The sequence below is a fragment of the Sturnira hondurensis genome, unplaced genomic scaffold (assembly GCF_014824575.4).
Source record: "Sturnira hondurensis isolate 20B ecotype Veracruz unplaced genomic scaffold, ASM1482457v3 Scaffold0022910, whole genome shotgun sequence".
NCBI lineage: Eukaryota > Metazoa > Chordata > Mammalia > Chiroptera > Phyllostomidae > Sturnira > Sturnira hondurensis.
Genome location: NW_028095541.1, coordinates 4,963,763 through 4,981,395, shown reverse-complemented (window position 1 = coordinate 4,981,395; position 17,633 = coordinate 4,963,763). Strand labels below are relative to the sequence as shown.

Sequence of the window (17,633 nt, the reverse complement as noted above, 5' to 3'; positions counted from 1 at the left end):
AGTGGGATACAAAGTCAATATTTAGAAATCAAAGGGATTTTTGTAAATTAACAATGAAATATCAGAAACAGAAGTCAGGGGGAAAATCCCATTTGATATAGCAAAAAGAAAAATAAGCAATGTAGGAATAAACCTAACCAAGGAGGTAAAAGACCTATATTCAGAAAACTATACAACACTGAAGGAAGAAATTAAGAAAGACACAAATGAATGGAAGCATGTACCATGTTCATGAATTGGATGAATTAACATAATAAAAATGTCACCAACTTACACCATATACACAAAAAAATTCAAGGTGGATGAAAAACTTAAATATAGTCATGATAACATAAACGTTCTAGAGGAAAATATTGGCAGGAAAATCTCAGACATTCCATGCAGCAATATCTTCACTGATATGTCCCTTAAGCAAGGGACATAAAGGAAAGAATAAACAAATAGGATGTCATCAAATTAAAAAGCTTCTGTACGGCTAAAGAAGCTTTTAAATGAAGAAGCATTAAAATGAAAAGAGAACCAACAGTATGAGAAAACATTCGCCAATGACACCCCAGACAAGGGTTTGATCTCCAGAATATAAAAGAACTCACATGACTTCACTCCAGGAAGACAAATGACCCAATTAAGAAATGGGTAAAGGACTTGAACAGACACTTCTCCAAGGAGAATATAGAGAGAGCCCAGAGATATATGAAAAGATGCTCAGCATCAATAGCCATCAGAGAGATGCAAATTAAAATGACAATGAGATACCACTCCACACTGGTCAGAATGGCCATCATAAACAAAGTAACAAACAAGTGCTGGAGAGGTTGTGGAGAAAAAGGAACCCTAGCTCACTGTTGGTGGGAATGCAGACTGGTGCAACCACTGTGGAAAACAGTAAGGAATTTCCTCAGAAAACTAAAAATGGAACTGCCTTTTGACCCGGCAATTCCACTGCTGGGATTATACCCTAAGAACCCTGAAACATCAATCCAAAAGAACCTATGCACCCCAATGTAGCAGCACAATTTCTAATAGCCAAGTGCTGGCAGTAACCTAAGTGCCCATTAGTAAATGAGGAGATCAAAAAACTTTGGTATATTTACACAATGGAATATTATGCTGCAGGGAAAGAAGGAGCTCCTACCCTCTAAGACAGCATGAATAGAACTGGAGAGTATTATGCTAAATGAAATAAACCAGGTGGTGAGGGACAAACAACATATGATCTCACCTTTAACTGGAATCTAGTCAACAAAACAATCAAGCAAGCAAAATCTAACCGGAGACATTGAAATTAAGAACAATCTGAATGTAACCAGAAAGGAGGTGGGAGAGGATAATGGGAGGAGGGGAGAAGGGTTTTCAGGAACAAGTATAAAGGACACATGGACAAAACCAAGTGGGGGTGGAAGCAAGGAAGGGAGGTAGGTTTGGCTGGAGTGTGTGTGTGTGGGGGGGGTGCCAGGTAAATGCAGACAACTCTAATTGAACAATAAAATAGTTAAAAAAAAGAGAACAGTATAGGAAATGGAGAAGTCAAAGAACTTATATGCAAGACACATGGACATGATATAAGGAGGAATTGTGGAGGGAAGGAGGGTACTATGCAAGAGAAGCAAAGGGGAAAAATTGGGGCAACTATAACAGCATAATCAATAAAATATACTTAAAACATAAAAAAGCAAACAAAAAATCAATAAATTAAAAAAATACTAGTGCACATTAACTTCTTGGTACTGACACTGCATACACACAAAATGTGGAAATCAACCCATTTGTAATTTCCTGTCAGTAAAATCTTCTAATTGTACATATCAGCAAATGAGGAAAATGACATCATATTCCAAAACAGCAGATATACTAAGTCAACCATATTTTGCTTTGAATACCTAGAACAGTGCTCACTTTAGCACCACATGCAAGGTATACTGAATATCTAGAACAATTTGAGGAAAAAGACTGTACTTTCCTATTTGGTACAGTTCATTTTTCAAAATTAGTTCATTTTTCCTAATTTAAAAAATGGTATGCATTTCCAAGACACATACCAGCTAAGTGATGAGTAACTGTGATATGTAATAAGAAAGGTATAGTGTTTCTAGTACATAAGACATAAAGCATATCATACACAAGTGGATAGAGTTAAAATTTTATCAATTGATATTTGTTAATAATAGTAATCACAAATTATATTCCACATACCACCCATTTATGGAACTTTCATGAGGTCAATGAAAATTTTATGTATAGACCGTGCTGTATTTAAATACATGATTCATTAAATATTATTTCTATATTGAAATTATTTACAATCTGAAACATTTAACAATCTTATTAATGGAGAGCAGATTATTAAGAGGATATATTTGCTATTTATCAAGTATTTACCAGTTTTTAAAATATAACTTTTAAGTTCATATATTGCTATTATTGGTGACTTAAGATCTATTCATGCTGTGTTGAAATTAAAAAACTCCAAGATTCACAGGAACAAAAGCATCAATTTGTGTAAATTTTCTACTAGAACATGTTTTAGAGAACAAGAGCAAATAGTTTATTGGATTTCAGCTAAACAAATATACTTGTAAAAAGAAAGACTAAAATATGTTTTTGCTTTTATATTACAATATGTTTTTATTTCTTTCTTGCCCCACCCCCAGAGGATATATATATTCTGTTCTTCTATTATCAAAGAAGTAAAGACAGCCTTTCATTCATGCAGGACAAATAGCTATGCCAAAAGCACAAATTACATCTAATTACAGGGTACAACTTCGTCATCTTTCTTTTCATAATCTAGCCATTTACACACTTTGATTTTTGACTTCCATTTAGGTTTATTAACATCAAAGCTTTGTCATCACTTAGCCGCTTCTCGAAGGCATTTTTACCTGAGGCAGTAATGTGTAAAAATGTCTGCATTCTTGCTTTACTGTTGCAAGAAAGCTTTTGTCTTCACTAAGTTTACAATGTTTCCTGCTTATTAAACTTGTGTAGTTCTAAAGTTTACTGACCTTGGCATACCAATTTCAAATGCATAGCTCCCCAAAAATACGATAAGTATACTTATCGCAACCACATAATCATGAGAAAACCCCTTGAGAAGGAGGGAGTTCCCACTTAAGTCTGTGGCTGAAAGTATGAAAACAGAAAGTTGAGTTTGGGTGTGGCAATAGGGAAGCTGTTGATGACCTTGATAAGGGAAATTCAGTGAAATATTGAGGACAGCAATTTAATTGGGGTGTGACGAGAAGAGATTGAAGGAAGCAAAGAAAGTGAACAGAGATATTCTTTTCTAAAAGTGTTACTGAAAAGGGTATTAAAAAAAGACAGTGAACAGGAGACTTGAGACCAAGGATAGGGTTTTTTTAGAAAATTAATTAATTAATTATTTATCTTTAGAGGGGAAGGGAAGGAGAGAAATATCAATGTATGGTTGTCTCTCGTGAGTCCCCTGCTGGGAACTAGCCTGCAACCCAGGCATGTGCCCTGACTGGGAACCGAACCGCGATCGAACCGCGATCGTGTGGTTCTCAGGCCTGAGCTCATTCCACTGAGCTATGTCAGCCGGGGCAGGTTTTGTTTTAAAATGTGAAACAACAGAGGACATTCAACTGCTGATACGATGTGATAAAGCTGCAAAATTTGTTAGATCTGGGGGGGTGGGTAATTCTTGATTGTAGTCTTTATGAAAAGTTAAATGAAGTCAAGACCATGGTAAAAAGTCTGAACTTTGATGGTAACAAGTTTTCTTCTTCCATTATTGGAGCAAAAGCAGAAGATGGTGGTTAATCTTAAAAGCGGGCTCTAGACCTAATTCCACACATTCCTTCTGTGCCTTTTTTTTTTTTTTTAAAGGTCAAAAGACCCTGATTGCAAACTGCTCTGGAAAAGCAGCAGGTGGAATTGGGGACACGGGCTATCTCAGAGGGATCTGTAATGACACTGCTACTGGAGAAAAACATATAGAGTAGGTCGGAGGAGGGGATGACAACATTAGTGAAGAATGAGAGCTTGGAAAGAATTGTGGTGAATATGGAACCCAATGCCAAACACTTTAAATGGCTTTCTTTTGGTGGGTTTTTCCAATATTGCTAAGAAGTATTATCTAGCAAATTACTTTTAAGAAACCTTGATATTATTAGTTTAATGTGAGTAATATGTTGCATCATGGCACAAAAATTTTTTAAATTACTAAAATTCTAAGAAAACATCAAAGATGGCTTGCTTTTTTTTTCCAGTTCACATTTGAACTAATTTTTGTGTGTGTATTTTCTTTTTATCCTCACCCAAGGACTTTTTTTTTCATTACCTTTAGAGAAAGGAGAAGGGAAAGAAACATTGACTGGTTGCCTCCCATACACACTTGGACTGGAGATTGAACCTGCAGCGTTTCTGTTACAGGTGATGCTCCAACCAGCTGAACCACACCATCCAGGTTCATTTTCTATTTTATGAGTACAACCTGACAAGCAAATGGTCACAAATTTTCAATAAAAGCAAGGAATGTGAACCATCGTGTTTAAACAGTGAAACAGAAATACTTGGGAAGTGATTTCACAAGTTTCATTTGATGTAGGACTCTCTTTTTCTATTGCGTATCAATGAAGAGTCTAAAAACTCAAATAATGTAATTAATACGATGGAGCTGTTCCGATTTGCTGTAACAGCTCTAGACAGTTCATACAGTAAAAGTGACATTGCTATTATTTCCCATTGTCTGACTATGTTTGTACTAATTATTTTTGTGAAAAGAATGGAAAAGGACACTAAGAAGACATAGGGCAAAACTAGAATGTGTTGGAGTGTACTCAGATTAGAGTGTATTTGTGTGCATTGCATTATGTTGGGTTTCAATACATGTCCTACTTTGAGATTATAAAAACTGCCACATAAAACTTCTTGCTATACTTACTATAACAATGCTATAGTATACTCTATGAAACAGAAGAAAATACTGTCTTATTTCCAAAATTAGTTATGTTTCTGAGCAACTGACTTTAGTCATGTGTCCCTTAAAGACAGGGATAAATTCTGAGAAATGGTTATTCGGTGATTTTTGTGGTTATGTGAACGTCACAGGGATACTTACACAAGCCTAGATGATACAGTCCACCACACACCTGGGCCATGTGGTATGCAGTACATAAGGTCTGTTGACAGAAATGTCATGACATGACACAGCTATACTATGAAACATATAATTGGCCTACTCTCTTCTTTGAACTTTTAAAGTTCAAAGTTTAAAGTCAAATTCATAACTTATCTCAAGTGTAATATAGGAACTCACAGCATACACTGTAATCTTTTTTAAAGTTTCATCTGGTATTTATTATTTTCCTCTTCATTAAAAATTATAACTTGCAATAGCATTTTAAAGCACATTTTATTATTACAATTGTCCCATTTTTTCACCCCTTCTCTCACTCCACCTGGTACCCCCATTCCCTTCAGCATTCTACCCCTTAGTTCATGTCTATGGGTTGTACATGTAAGTTCTTTGGCTTTTCCATTTCCTATACTATTCTTAATCTCTCCCTGTCTATTTTGTACCTACCATTTCTGCTTCTTATTCTTTGTATCTTTTCCCATTTCTCCCTGCTGATAACCCTCATGTGATCTCCATTTCTCTGATTCTGTTCTAGTTGTTTGCTTTTTTGTTGTTGTTCATTTTTTTTATATTCAGTAATTGATAGTTGTTGAGTTTGTCATTTTATCCTTCATGGTTTTGAACTTCTTTTTCTTAGATAAGTTCCTTTAACATTTCATGTAATAAGGGCTTGGTGACAATGAACTTTTTAAATTTGACCTTATCTGGGAAGCACTTTATCTGCCCTTCCATTCTAAATGAAAGATTTGTTGGATAGAGCAATCTTGGATGTAGGTCCTTGCCTTTCATGACTTTGAATACTTCTTTTCAGCCCCTTCTTGCCTGTAAGGTTTCTTTTGAGAAATCAGCTGATAATCTTATGAGAAATCCTTTGTAGGTAACTATCTCCTTTTCTCTTGCTGTTTTAAAGATTCTCTCCTTATCTTTAATCTTGGTTAATGTAGTTATGATGTGCCTTGGTGTGTGCTTCCTTGGGTCTAACTTCTTTGGGACTCTCTGAGCTCCTGAACTTCCTAGAAGTCTATTTGCTTTGTTAGATTGGGGAAGTTCTCCTTCATTATTTTGTCAAATAAGTTTTCAATGTCTTGCTGTTTCTCTTTTCCTTCTGGGACCCCTATGATTTAGTTGTTGGAATGTTTAAAGTTGTCCCAGAGTTTCCTACGCCTCTCCTCATTTTTCTGAATTCTTGTTTCTTCATTATGTTCTGGTTGAATGTTCATTTCTTCCTTTTGTTCCAAATTGTTGATTTAAGTCCTATTTCCTTCCCTTCACTGTTGGTTCCTTGCATATTTTTATTTCACTTTGTATAGCCTTCACTTCTTCCTTTGTGTTGCAGCCATACTCAATAATTTCTGTGAGCAACCTGATTACCAGAGCTTTGAACTTTGCATCTAACAGGTTGCCTATATCCTTGTCACTTGGTTCTTTTTCTGGAGATCTGATCTGTTGTTTAATTTTGGCCTTATGTCTTTGTCTCAGCACTCCTGTTTCACTGTAAGGGGTGGAGCTTTAGGTATTTCCCAGTGTGCGGCAACCCACTTTACTTCGTTGTTGTACTGTATGTGGGAGAGGGGTCAGAGAAGGGACAATGCTGCTTGCTGGGCCCTCGATCCACTTTCAGTCACTGCCCCCACTACCCACAAATAAATTGTGCCCTTTCAGGTGCTGCCCTGGTGCTGATTCCTGGATGGTGGGCTTGTATGCATTCTAGGACCCCGTGGGCCCCTCCAATGGATTCTTCTATGAGGCTGGCAGTTTCTCCCACCACAATCTCCACTGGTTTTTACAGACAGGTATTTTGAGGCCTTCTTTCCCCATGCTGGAACCCTGGGCTGCATGGTCTGTATCGCTCCCCAGATGTTCCTCTTGGTTTGTCCATATGGGAATGTGGAACTGCCCGATCCTCCAGCTGCTGCCTCACCCACCCCGTCTGCCAGCTGCTGCCTTGCTGCAAGTCCTCTCCTCTCCTCTCTGGCTGCCTGTCTCCACCCCTCCTATCAGTCTGGATGAGTGTTTCTTCAATTTCCTGGTTGTTGGACTTCTACACAGTTAGATTTTCTGGCAATTCTGGTTGGTTTTTTGTTGTTGTTTAAATTGGTTGTTATCTTTCTTTTGGTTGTGTGAGAAAGCAAAGCTTATCTACTACCTATGCTTCCATTTTGGCCAGAAACTGCAGTAGCATTTTTCTAAGCCTTTTAAAATCCTTTCAGTATCAAGGTCAGCATAAATAAATACATTTAAATACAGTTAAAAAAAGTGACAACATTACAGTCAGTGGGGGAGGGAGGATGTCTACTTTGTTCTCCCTAGAAGCTGCTTTTCTAGGTACCCTCTTCTCTCTTTCCCTTACTTGTCTAACATTTCAGAGATTATTACTGACCATATATATTCTAGGTGAGTTACCTGTCATTTTGTTACCTATGTTAAAATTCTCCTCTTAGATCAACTGATCAATCAATTGATCAATTGTTGGCTGCAGCCCCTCTCTTCCTCCTCCCCTTTTGCCAAGGGTGAAGGAAATGGGCATGTGTGTCCAAAACACAGCTTTTGGGACACTGGTTAAACACGGGTATATCGAGCATCTGCATAAACATGATGATCATGAATCGAAACTTTCTGAATCAAACCAGAGTCCACCAGTCCAGATATAAATGAATGAATACATACATACATACATAGTGTAGAAGAGAAAGCCCTACAAAGCCTCAATGTACTACTCTCCAAAATACTAATTAAAGAGTATCAAACACAAATTAACTTTATAGTGGAGAGACCTGACAGATACCATCTTATTAAATGATAAAAGTTAACATCATCAGTAGAAATCTGCATCATGTGCTTCCTAACATCAAGCATTGAAAATACAGCATGACTCTAGTGTTACTCCTAGCAAAAATGCCTAAATCGCGAGGAAACACCAGCCAAATCTAAGAGACATTCTGAAAAGTAACAAGCCACTACTCACTGACCAGTGACAATGCTTTAGAACCACAAACATGCATAAGCACATAAGATGGACTGAAGCTTACAGGAAAGGCATAATAATCATAAACTGAATTTAGCCTCTTTAAAAGTTATTTTTAAGATTTTATATATTTTTTAAAGAGAGGGAGAGACATATTGAATGGTTACCTCTTGCAGGGCCACAACCAGGGACTTCGCCCACAACCGAGGCATGTACCCTGACCAGGTATTGAACCAGTGACTTATAAGCTCACACTCAATCCACTGAGGCACATCAGCCAGAGCTAAATTTAGCCATTTTAAACACAACTTTGGCTGGGCTCTTTATCTATATTCATAATATAGTAATTCTTTATGAATTAAATAACCATGATATGGTGGCAGGTTTAAAAAGCACTCTAATTTCAAAGTGATACTGAGATAGCTGTAACAACTATAATATAGTATCAAAATATCTAAGGTTTCTATTGATGACAAGGTTGGTTAATTAACACTATCATAGCTTGTTGCCTACATTCATAATTGAAGAAAATGTTAAGTATGTGTCAATGAAAAAATTATACTCTTTTTCTGAGTTTATAGATGCCTGAATTCTATTCCTAGATCTTCTGGGACACACGAGGGTTAAGAACCCCTAAAATGGCTCCTTGTTGTTCTCAAATATTTCTGTCATATGGCTTAAGTGGAACTTCATGATCAGAATGCCTGACACCAGTCATCCCCTGTCTTGAACCTTGTTATTGTGCAGCTCATATTCGACTGAGTAAAAACCCTTACCTGCAGACTTCTGCAATGCTATTTCTTGCAACATTCTTCCCATACTTTTTGCCTGGCAAACTCCCAATCATCCGACAAGTGTAAGTTCCCATCAGTGCTTCAGGAAACCCAGACTGTGTTGCATGTACTTCTACTGCTCCTGTAGCACTCACACTTACTACTCTATCACAGCATACTGTGTGAAAATTGCTCCCCCCCCCCCCCCCCATGAAACTGGAAACACTTTAACTGCTTCTCTCCACTATTTGCATGCTGTGTGGCACAGAGTAGGTACTTCAGTAACTGGGGAAAAAAAGGGAAAACAAGGAGGAAAATTCCTAATTGCTGTGTCTTGACTTTAAATTCTGTCATGAATTACTGATTAACTCTCTAAATGCAAGCTATTTGTCACAGTGTGAATCAGTTAATAGTGATTAATATATAATCACTATTTTTATTGGAAAAATCACTTAGTGTGAAGACTGACAATTAAGGACATTATCAGTATTACTGTAAATCCATATGAGGAAAGTTTTATTACCTTGCAATACTAAGTAAAAAAACCCTACATTTCTGTATAAAATAAAATTATACCAAGAGATTGTACACATCTATAGTGATTCTTGACTATGTACACAACTCCAGAATGGTGTTGGTGGTGGCAGTGGTGGATGGACTACAGTCCTCTCCTCAGGAAGTGTTACCAAAATTGATGAAGTAGAAGACGAGTTTTCAAATTACATGCCTCTCAATCTCTGTTGTAGTCAGCCACTGCTGCTGAGAGGAATATGTGGTCATCTTCAAGTTCACTGTGGTGGTCAAAGAATGAGAACCACTGTTTTAAATTTGCCCAACAGCAGATCAAGCAACACTATGTCTACTGATCTTGTGGGAAAAAAAAAACACCTGATAATAAAATGTTTTCTGTATTCCTTTACGTAGGCTGAAGAAGGAGAGGGAGCTAGGGATAATTCAAACTACCACAGTGGCATAAAGTTTTTAATGTCCTGTTAGGAATTTAAAACATTAAACAGGTTGGAAGTGGGGCAGGAAAAAAAGCAATGAAACAAATGAACCAAAATCAGACTACAAATTGCTGAAGGGGTAAAACAAGAAAGTCTTGTTCTGAGAACAGGGGTGAATCCACTGTGACTGTGACCAGAAAGTGTGTGTAAGCAGTGACAAGTCAGAGTGTAACTACAGAGGACTCTGAATGACTAAACTCTGGGCAGATCAAAGTGTCAATGGCTTCCTTTAGGAAAATTAACCTAAACATCCTAAACAGGATGAATTAATGGGTTGAGAATACATGTAGAGAAACCAATGATGAATAATAAACTGCTTGACACAGATTAACTAACAAAAATGCCATAAAACACTAGAAGATAAATCCTGCCACCTGTGATCAGAAATGGTGTAAGGATGTAGGAGATTCATTGCACATTTTACCTATGTGGCATCTTACTTTAATACAAGTAAAGGGTGTCATTTGACAATAATTTTAACTCACAGGCCTGCTTTCTTCTCTTTTGTTGTATCTGACTGTTCCCTGAGTTTTCATGAGAAAGGTCTAATGTAAATCAAAAGAACAGAAAAAGAATACTACTCTTAATTTTAAAAAACCCAACCAAAACCTGTTTAAAATAAAATGTCCATAAAATACTTAAAAAGTAGTTTTTCAAATTTTCAAATGTTTTACGTAACCATTTCATATTAAACTAGGGAACTTAATCTTTACCGTTAATACAGGGAGGTTTTAGAAATGTCTTTTACTTAATGCTCAGGGTCTAATGAAGCATTAAAGTTTATGATAGCATACTATTTCTTTACCATTGATCATAAAATCTGGAAATTATCGGCCAGTTAATTTTTATGGTTGACATTTTTATGATTAAATAAGTCATCTATTAGGTCAACTTCCCCAAAGTAGTGGTACAAGCTCAGTAGGTGGTTTGGTCTGTCTGGGTGGGGCAACTGGACAAAACGACCTGGGGCTCCTGAGAACCCCTTCGTTCACCAGGAAGGGAGAAAGGACCCGGAATCACACAAAGGACAAATTCGGTACTGCACTAAGACACGCCCACTGCCATCACCACCGAATTTGTTGTGCTCGGGACACTTCCCAGAGCCGCCCGAACCTTATCCAGACTCCCCACATCCCCTGCCCTGTACTCTGAAGATCTCTGTGGCGCCAAAGAAAAGGGCCCCTCCCTACCTGCGCTAGGACAGTAAATCTGCCCTGCGGCGCCGCCACATTCACGCAGCCGTGGTACCATGCTACTCCCGCTCCTGCCAGCGTCACGCTGGCCACTGACGCCGCCAGGGATCCAGAGGCCCGCACAGCTTGCGAACTGACAGTCACTACACGCAGCAGCCTACGGCCCCAAGCCGCTAGCCGAGAGACCTGGGGCGCCGCCGCCATCTTTGCGGAAGCGCCAGCGACCCATCAGGTGACAACCCCCTTATCCGTGAGTCTCGCGAGATCTGAGGCCTCCCTCACCGTCTCCGGGTTGCGAGCTTTTCGAGCACTGCCGGCGACTTGGGGCCACTGGGTGGGGGCGGGTACTGAGGGACTGTTTTCGGCTGCTTTGGTTCGAAGGAACTGGAGAAGCACCACAACAGCCAGAAAGACTGCAGTCAAAGGCTAGACTGCAGGATCCCTGTGGTGGAGGAAGTTCCCTGGAGGATGTGTCCCTTGTCCGTGAGCGAGGTATCGCCTGTTGGTCACTGAGGGATCCGGGTTGCGGGTTCCGCCCCGCATAGGAAGCGGCAAAATAACCTGATAGTAATTGTCATCAGCAGTGAGGTTCACCTCCAACGGGCGCGTTGTGAGAGTGAGCTCATCCCTGAAAGGTTTGGGACGCAGAGCCCAGTTCTCTGCCTATTCCCAAGGACATTTGCTCTCGGTGCCGCAAGCTTACCTGTATTAACGGTTTCTTAAAACTGTCCTGTTATTCAGAAATCTGCAGGTACTTTTGCACAGGCCGTTTAAAATACCGTGGAGCAAATTATCTGGCCTCTAGTGAGCACCCTTGATATAAAGAATTTTTTCTACTTGACTCACTTCAGCAGCTAAGTTTGCTTGTTAAATTCGATTTTTCAATTGTGGTAAAATGCACATAACATGAAATTTACCATCCTAACCAATTTTATGTCTAAGGTTTAGGGGTATTATGTACTTTCACACTCATGTGCAACCATCGCACCATCCATATCCAGAACTTTCTTCATCTTGCAAAAATCTAGCAAAGTTAAAAAAATTAGTGTAGGGTCACATTCTTAAAAAATATTGCTGTTTTTCAATTACAGTTATATTCAATATTGTATTAGTTTGAGGTGTACAACAAAGACAGTCATATACTCTACAAAGTGTTCCCCCCTATATTTCACCTTCCCACCTGGCACCATTCACAGTTAATGGAATATTATTGACAGTATTGTCTATCCCCTGACTGTTTTGTAACTGCCAATTTGTACTCCTTAATCCCTTCATCTCTTTCACCTAACTCCCCAACCCTCCTCCCACCTACTAACCATCAATTTGTTCTCTGTATCTCAGTACCTCATATTCTTAATTGCTCTTTTGTTTTTTTGCCAAATTGTATCCTATCCCAGCCAACTCATTTAGACGAAGTATATTCTTAAACTCTCAGACAAAGCCACTCTCTTTATTTCAGGCAATCACTATTTATTGAATGTTGAATTTAGATTCTGTCCTGATAAGGTGTTTGATGTTATCTGTTATACCATCTGGGGCCAAGTCACATGCAGGAGCACCTCTACCCAATGTCCCTGTCATCATCAGGGACCCAGATACTTTCCCCAGTGTGAGTCGGAACATTACCTTAGTCCTGGTTGTTCCATTGGGCATAAGGAATGATCTCACTGAGGCAGATAATAGCTTTATTTTGTTGTCTCTGACCCTCCACCCTTCAGTATTTACTTTTCAGTGTCAGTTTACTTCAGAAACTTTGTTCAACCTCTGAAGTGTCCCTGACCATTAGAAACTTTACTAGGGCATGCAGAAACAGAGCCAAAGTCAAATGTGCCAAGACCTTGTCCTGACCTTGCCTCGACTGGTGTGGCTCAGTAGATTGAGGGCCAGCCTGCAAACCATAGGGTCAATGGTTGCATTCTCATTCAGGGCCCATGCCTGGGTTGCAGGCTAGGTCCCCAGCTGGGGCCACGTGAGAGGCAACCACACATCGATGTTTCCCTCCCCCTCTTCCCCTCTGTCTAAAAGTAAATAAAAAATTTTTTTTTAAAAAAGAAGAAGAGTCCAGATTGATGTTATAGGCACTGCCATCTTGAAGTTTTGCAAAAGCAGCTGAACACAAGGGCCATACTAAATTTGATTTGACTGCTTGATTCCTCAGATCATTTTGTCATAATCCACCCTTAGTTCTTGTTCCCTTTGTCTTAGCCAGTTTGACTAAATCAGTCTGCAGTTGGAGTTTCCTCATGTTCTTCTCCCCAGCTGCTGAAAACTACTTTCCCTTCCAATGGAAGAAGTACATCAGTCTCACTGTGCACAGATGTGTGAACCAAACCACAGGGTTTGAATCCTGACTCTGCTGGAATCTGGGGCAAATTACTTAATTTCCGAGTCCCAGTCTTTTTTCCATTGTAAACAACTCTCATGATTTGGGGTTGGGGGATTAAATGGGAATTCTATGGGAAATGATCTGGCACATGGTCGACTCAATCAAAGATGTCATTTTTCCCTCTTTGAGATCTGGCTCGCTCCTGCCTTCTGATCACACATGAGCTTGATTGGTGGTTGTTAATTCCAGATCACTAGCCCACCTAACCTGAGAATTTTTTGGTTGACCTTGTACACTTCTGGTCTATTTTTCACCTCTGCTGACTCTGGTACCTTTTGACCTATGCTTTACTTTTCTGGATTGTTGACATCTAGCTTGTTTCTGTGTGCTGCTGTTTATAGGATTTCTAGGATACCTTTGGACATCCTGGATGTCTTACCTTGTAGATTATTCTTTATTTCCATAGACCACAGTTAAAATGGTACTGTTATTTATACAAATGCTGAGTAATTCACACAATTTCTATAGCCAGTTGATGAAACCCTGCATGTTACTTAATCATGGCCCCAAGCCCCAAATAGGTACATATTCCCATTAGAACATTTGGCATATTTAAAAAGGTTGTGTTTCTCACACAGTTTGGAATCCTTCTGGCTGAGGCTATCTTGTTTTTCTGTTTTCTCAGAGTCTGGCACATATTAGATATTCAATGAAATGAATATATGAACAAGTAAGTGACTAAATAGATGGCACAGATGAAACTCTAGTGTGCTTATTTACATTCTGTGGGCACTGAACATACAAAAGTATATTACTCCTTTCATATAATTTATTTTCTAAGACAAAAATCTCATTTTATTTTATTTTAATTTTTTATTGTTATTCTATTAAAGATGTCCCAATTTTTCCCCCTTTGCCCTTATCCGTCCAGCTCACCTCACCACTCCCACAGTCAGTCCCCAAACTGTTGTCCATGTCCGTGGATCATTCATACATGTTCTTTGATTAATCCTTTCCCCTTCTTTCCACCATTATCCTCCTCCCACCTCTCCTCTGGTCACTGTCAGTCTATTCCATGCTTTCATGCCTCTGGTTCTGTTTTGCTTGTTAGTTTATTTTGTTTATAAGTTCCTGTTATATGCTATTTGCTTATACCACAGGCTTATTTCACTTAGCATAATGCTCTCCAGTTGCATCCATCTGTCACAAAAGGTAGGAATTCCTTCTTTCTTTTTGCTGGGTACTATTCCATTGTGTAGATGTATCACACTTCTTTTTTTTTTTCCTTTCTTCATCTGCTCACTTACTGATAGGCACTTAGGCTGTTTGCAAATCTTGGCTATTGTAAATATGAAAATGACGGTGCATAAATTCTTTTGAATTGGGGTTTCAGGATTCTTTGTGTATATTCCTAAGAGTGGAATTGCTGGGTCAAAAGGCAGTTCCATTTTTAGTTTTTTGAGGAAATTCCATACTGTTTTCCACAGTGGCTGCATAGGTCTGCATTCCAACCAATAGGGTGCAAGGGTTCCCCTTTCTCTACAACCTCACCAGCACATGTATGTTCATTTGTTCATGATGGCCATTCTGACTGATGTGAAGTGGTATCTCATTGTGGGTTTAATTTACACCTGTCTGGTGGCTAGTGATGCTGAGTATTTCATATGTCTCTGGACCCACTGTATGTCGTCCTTGGGGAAGTGTCTGTTCAGGTCCTTTGTCCATTTTTGAATGGGATTGTTTGTCTTCCTGGTTTTGAATTGAGTTCTGTATATATTTTGGAGATCAACCCCTTGTCCAGTGTATCATTGGCAATTATGTTCTTCCATACGGTCGGTTCACTTTTTATTTTGATGATGGATTCTTTAGCTGTGCGGAAGTGTTTTTATTTGATGTAGTCCTATTTATTTTTCTTTTTTTCCCCTTGCTCTAGGAGATATATCAGCAAAAATATTTCTACCTGAGATATCTGAAATTTTACTGCCTATGTTTTCCTCTAGGGCTTTTATGGTGTCCTGACTTATATTTAAGTCTTTTATCTATTTTGAGTTTATTCTGGTGTATGCTGTATGTTGGTGGTCTTGTTTCATTTTTTTGCATGTACCACTCCTATTCTATCACGATGTATCAAAGAGGCTACTTTTACTCCATTGTATGCTCATGCACACTTTGTCAAATATTAATTGACCATAGAGAAATGGATTTATTTTTGGGTTCTCTATTCTGTTCCATTGATTGTATGTCTGTTCTTATGCCAATATCAGACTGTTTTGATTACAGTGTCCTTGTAATATAGTTTGACATCAGGTTTTGTGATTCCCTCCTGCTTTGTTCTTTCTCAAAATTACTGAGGCTCTTTGGGGTCTTTTTTGGTTCCATATAGATTTTTGAAATATTTGTTTTAAATCAGTGAAATATGCCATTAGTATTTTAATAGGAATTTTGTTGAATCTATAGATTGCTTTGGGTAGTCTGGACATTTTGATGATGCTAATTTTTCTAATCTATGAAAATGATATATGCTTCCCTTTATTTGTATCTTCCTTAATTTGTATAGTTTCACTGTTCTGTAGTTTTCTCTGTATGAGTCTTTTAACTCCTTGGTTAATTTTATTCCTGGGTACTTTATTTTTCGTGTTGCTATAGTAAATGGGATTTCCCCCCCCCAGTTTCTCTTTCTGATATTTCATTGTTGGTGTACAAAAATACCTTTGCTTTCTGAATATTGACTTAGTATCCTGCTATTTTGCCAAATTCTCTAGTTACATTCAGTAGCTTTTTGATGCAGACCAGAGGATTATTTATGTACACTATCATGTCATCTGTGTATAACAGTTTTACTACTTCTTTTTTTTGTTTGAATGCCTTTTATTTCTTTTTCTTGTCTGATTGTTGTGGCCAGAACTTTCAGTAATATGTTGAACAAAGGTGGTAAGAGTGGACAGCCTTGTTTGTTTTTCATCTTAGTGGGAAAGCTTTTAGTTTTTGCCCATTGAGTATGATGTTGGCTGTAGTTTTCTCGTACATGGCTTTTATTATGTTTAGGTAGACACTGTCTGTTCCCACTTAGCTGAGTGTATTTATCATAAATGGATTTTGGATTTTATCAAATGTTTTTTCAGTATCTATAGATATGATCATGTGATTTTTGTCTTTCATTTTTTTATGGGGTGTATTATGTTTTTTGATTTGCAAATATCATACCATCCTTGCATCCCTGAGATGAATCCTGCTTGTTATGGTGTATGATATTTTTAGTGTATTCTTAGATCTGGATTGCCAATATTTTGTTGATGATTTTAGCATCTATGGTCATCAGAGATTTTGGCTTGTAGTTTTTTTTCTTTGTTGTGTCTTTACCTGGTTTTGGAATTAGTATAATAATGACCTCATAAAAAGACTTTGGGAGTCTTCTATCTTCTTGAATTTTTTGGAATATTTTGAGAAGGATGGAGGTTAGTTTTTCCCTAAATGTTTGATAGAATTCGCCTGTGAAACAGTCCGGTTCAGGGCTTTTGTGTGCCAAGAGTTTTTTGATTCCTGCTTCAATTCCAGTAGTTGTTATTAGACTTGCAGGCTTTCTGCTTCTTGTTGATTCAGTTTTGGAAGATGTATTAAACTTGTAGATATTTGTCCATTTTGCCCAGGTTGTCCAGTTTCTTGTACTTGTTCTTAGTAATTTCTTACAATTTGTTGTATTTCTGTGGTATCAATTGTAACTTCTCTTTTGTTTCTGATTTTATTTTGTTACTCCTCTTTTTTTTTGATGAGCCTGGATAAAGGTTTGTCAGTTTTATTTATCTTTTCAAAGAACCAGCTCCTGGATTAATTGATTCTCTGAATTGTTCTTTTAGTCTCTATGTCATTTAATTAAAAAAACTCCTTTTAAATTATTATCTTTTGTTGAAAAATTTAAACCTACTTGTAATTAGGTTTTGTGTGTTATGTGTCCAAGTCCCTCGAGCTCCATAAGATTTAATGTTTTCAGCAGTCCGGCCAAGATGGAGATGTAGGTAGAAATGCTTCAGTTCCTAGCACAACCAAAAGAAGGTTAACAACCAATTTACAAACAAAAAACAACTATAACTCCCAGAAATTCAAACTGCATGGAAATCTGACAGCCAAGGAATTAAAGAAACATTCATCCAAGCAGGTAGGAGAGGCAGAGATGGGCAGTGAATGCTGAGACAATGCATGGCAAGGTAGTGGCTGGTGGACCTCGGTCCCACATTCATATGCCAGTAAGCCAGGAGGAACTATTGGGGAGC

At 38.2% G+C, this 17,633-nt stretch overlaps 1 protein-coding gene across 4 annotated transcripts in view; it reads right to left on the bottom strand.

Moving 5' to 3' along the window:
- MICU2 (mitochondrial calcium uptake 2) overlaps positions 1 to 11,268 on the bottom strand; it is a 97,557-nt gene extending 86,289 nt beyond the window's left edge. For all 4 annotated transcript variants that reach the window (XM_037037085.1, XM_037037086.1, XM_037037087.1 and 1 more), the window contains exon 1: positions 11,037 to 11,268. In XM_037037085.1, the coding sequence (XP_036892980.1) occupies positions 11,037 to 11,243 (207 nt within the window). In that variant the 5' untranslated portion in view covers positions 11,244 to 11,268. The remainder of the gene's footprint in view (positions 1 to 11,036) is intronic.
- Between the last annotated feature and the right edge of the window lie 6,365 nt (positions 11,269 to 17,633).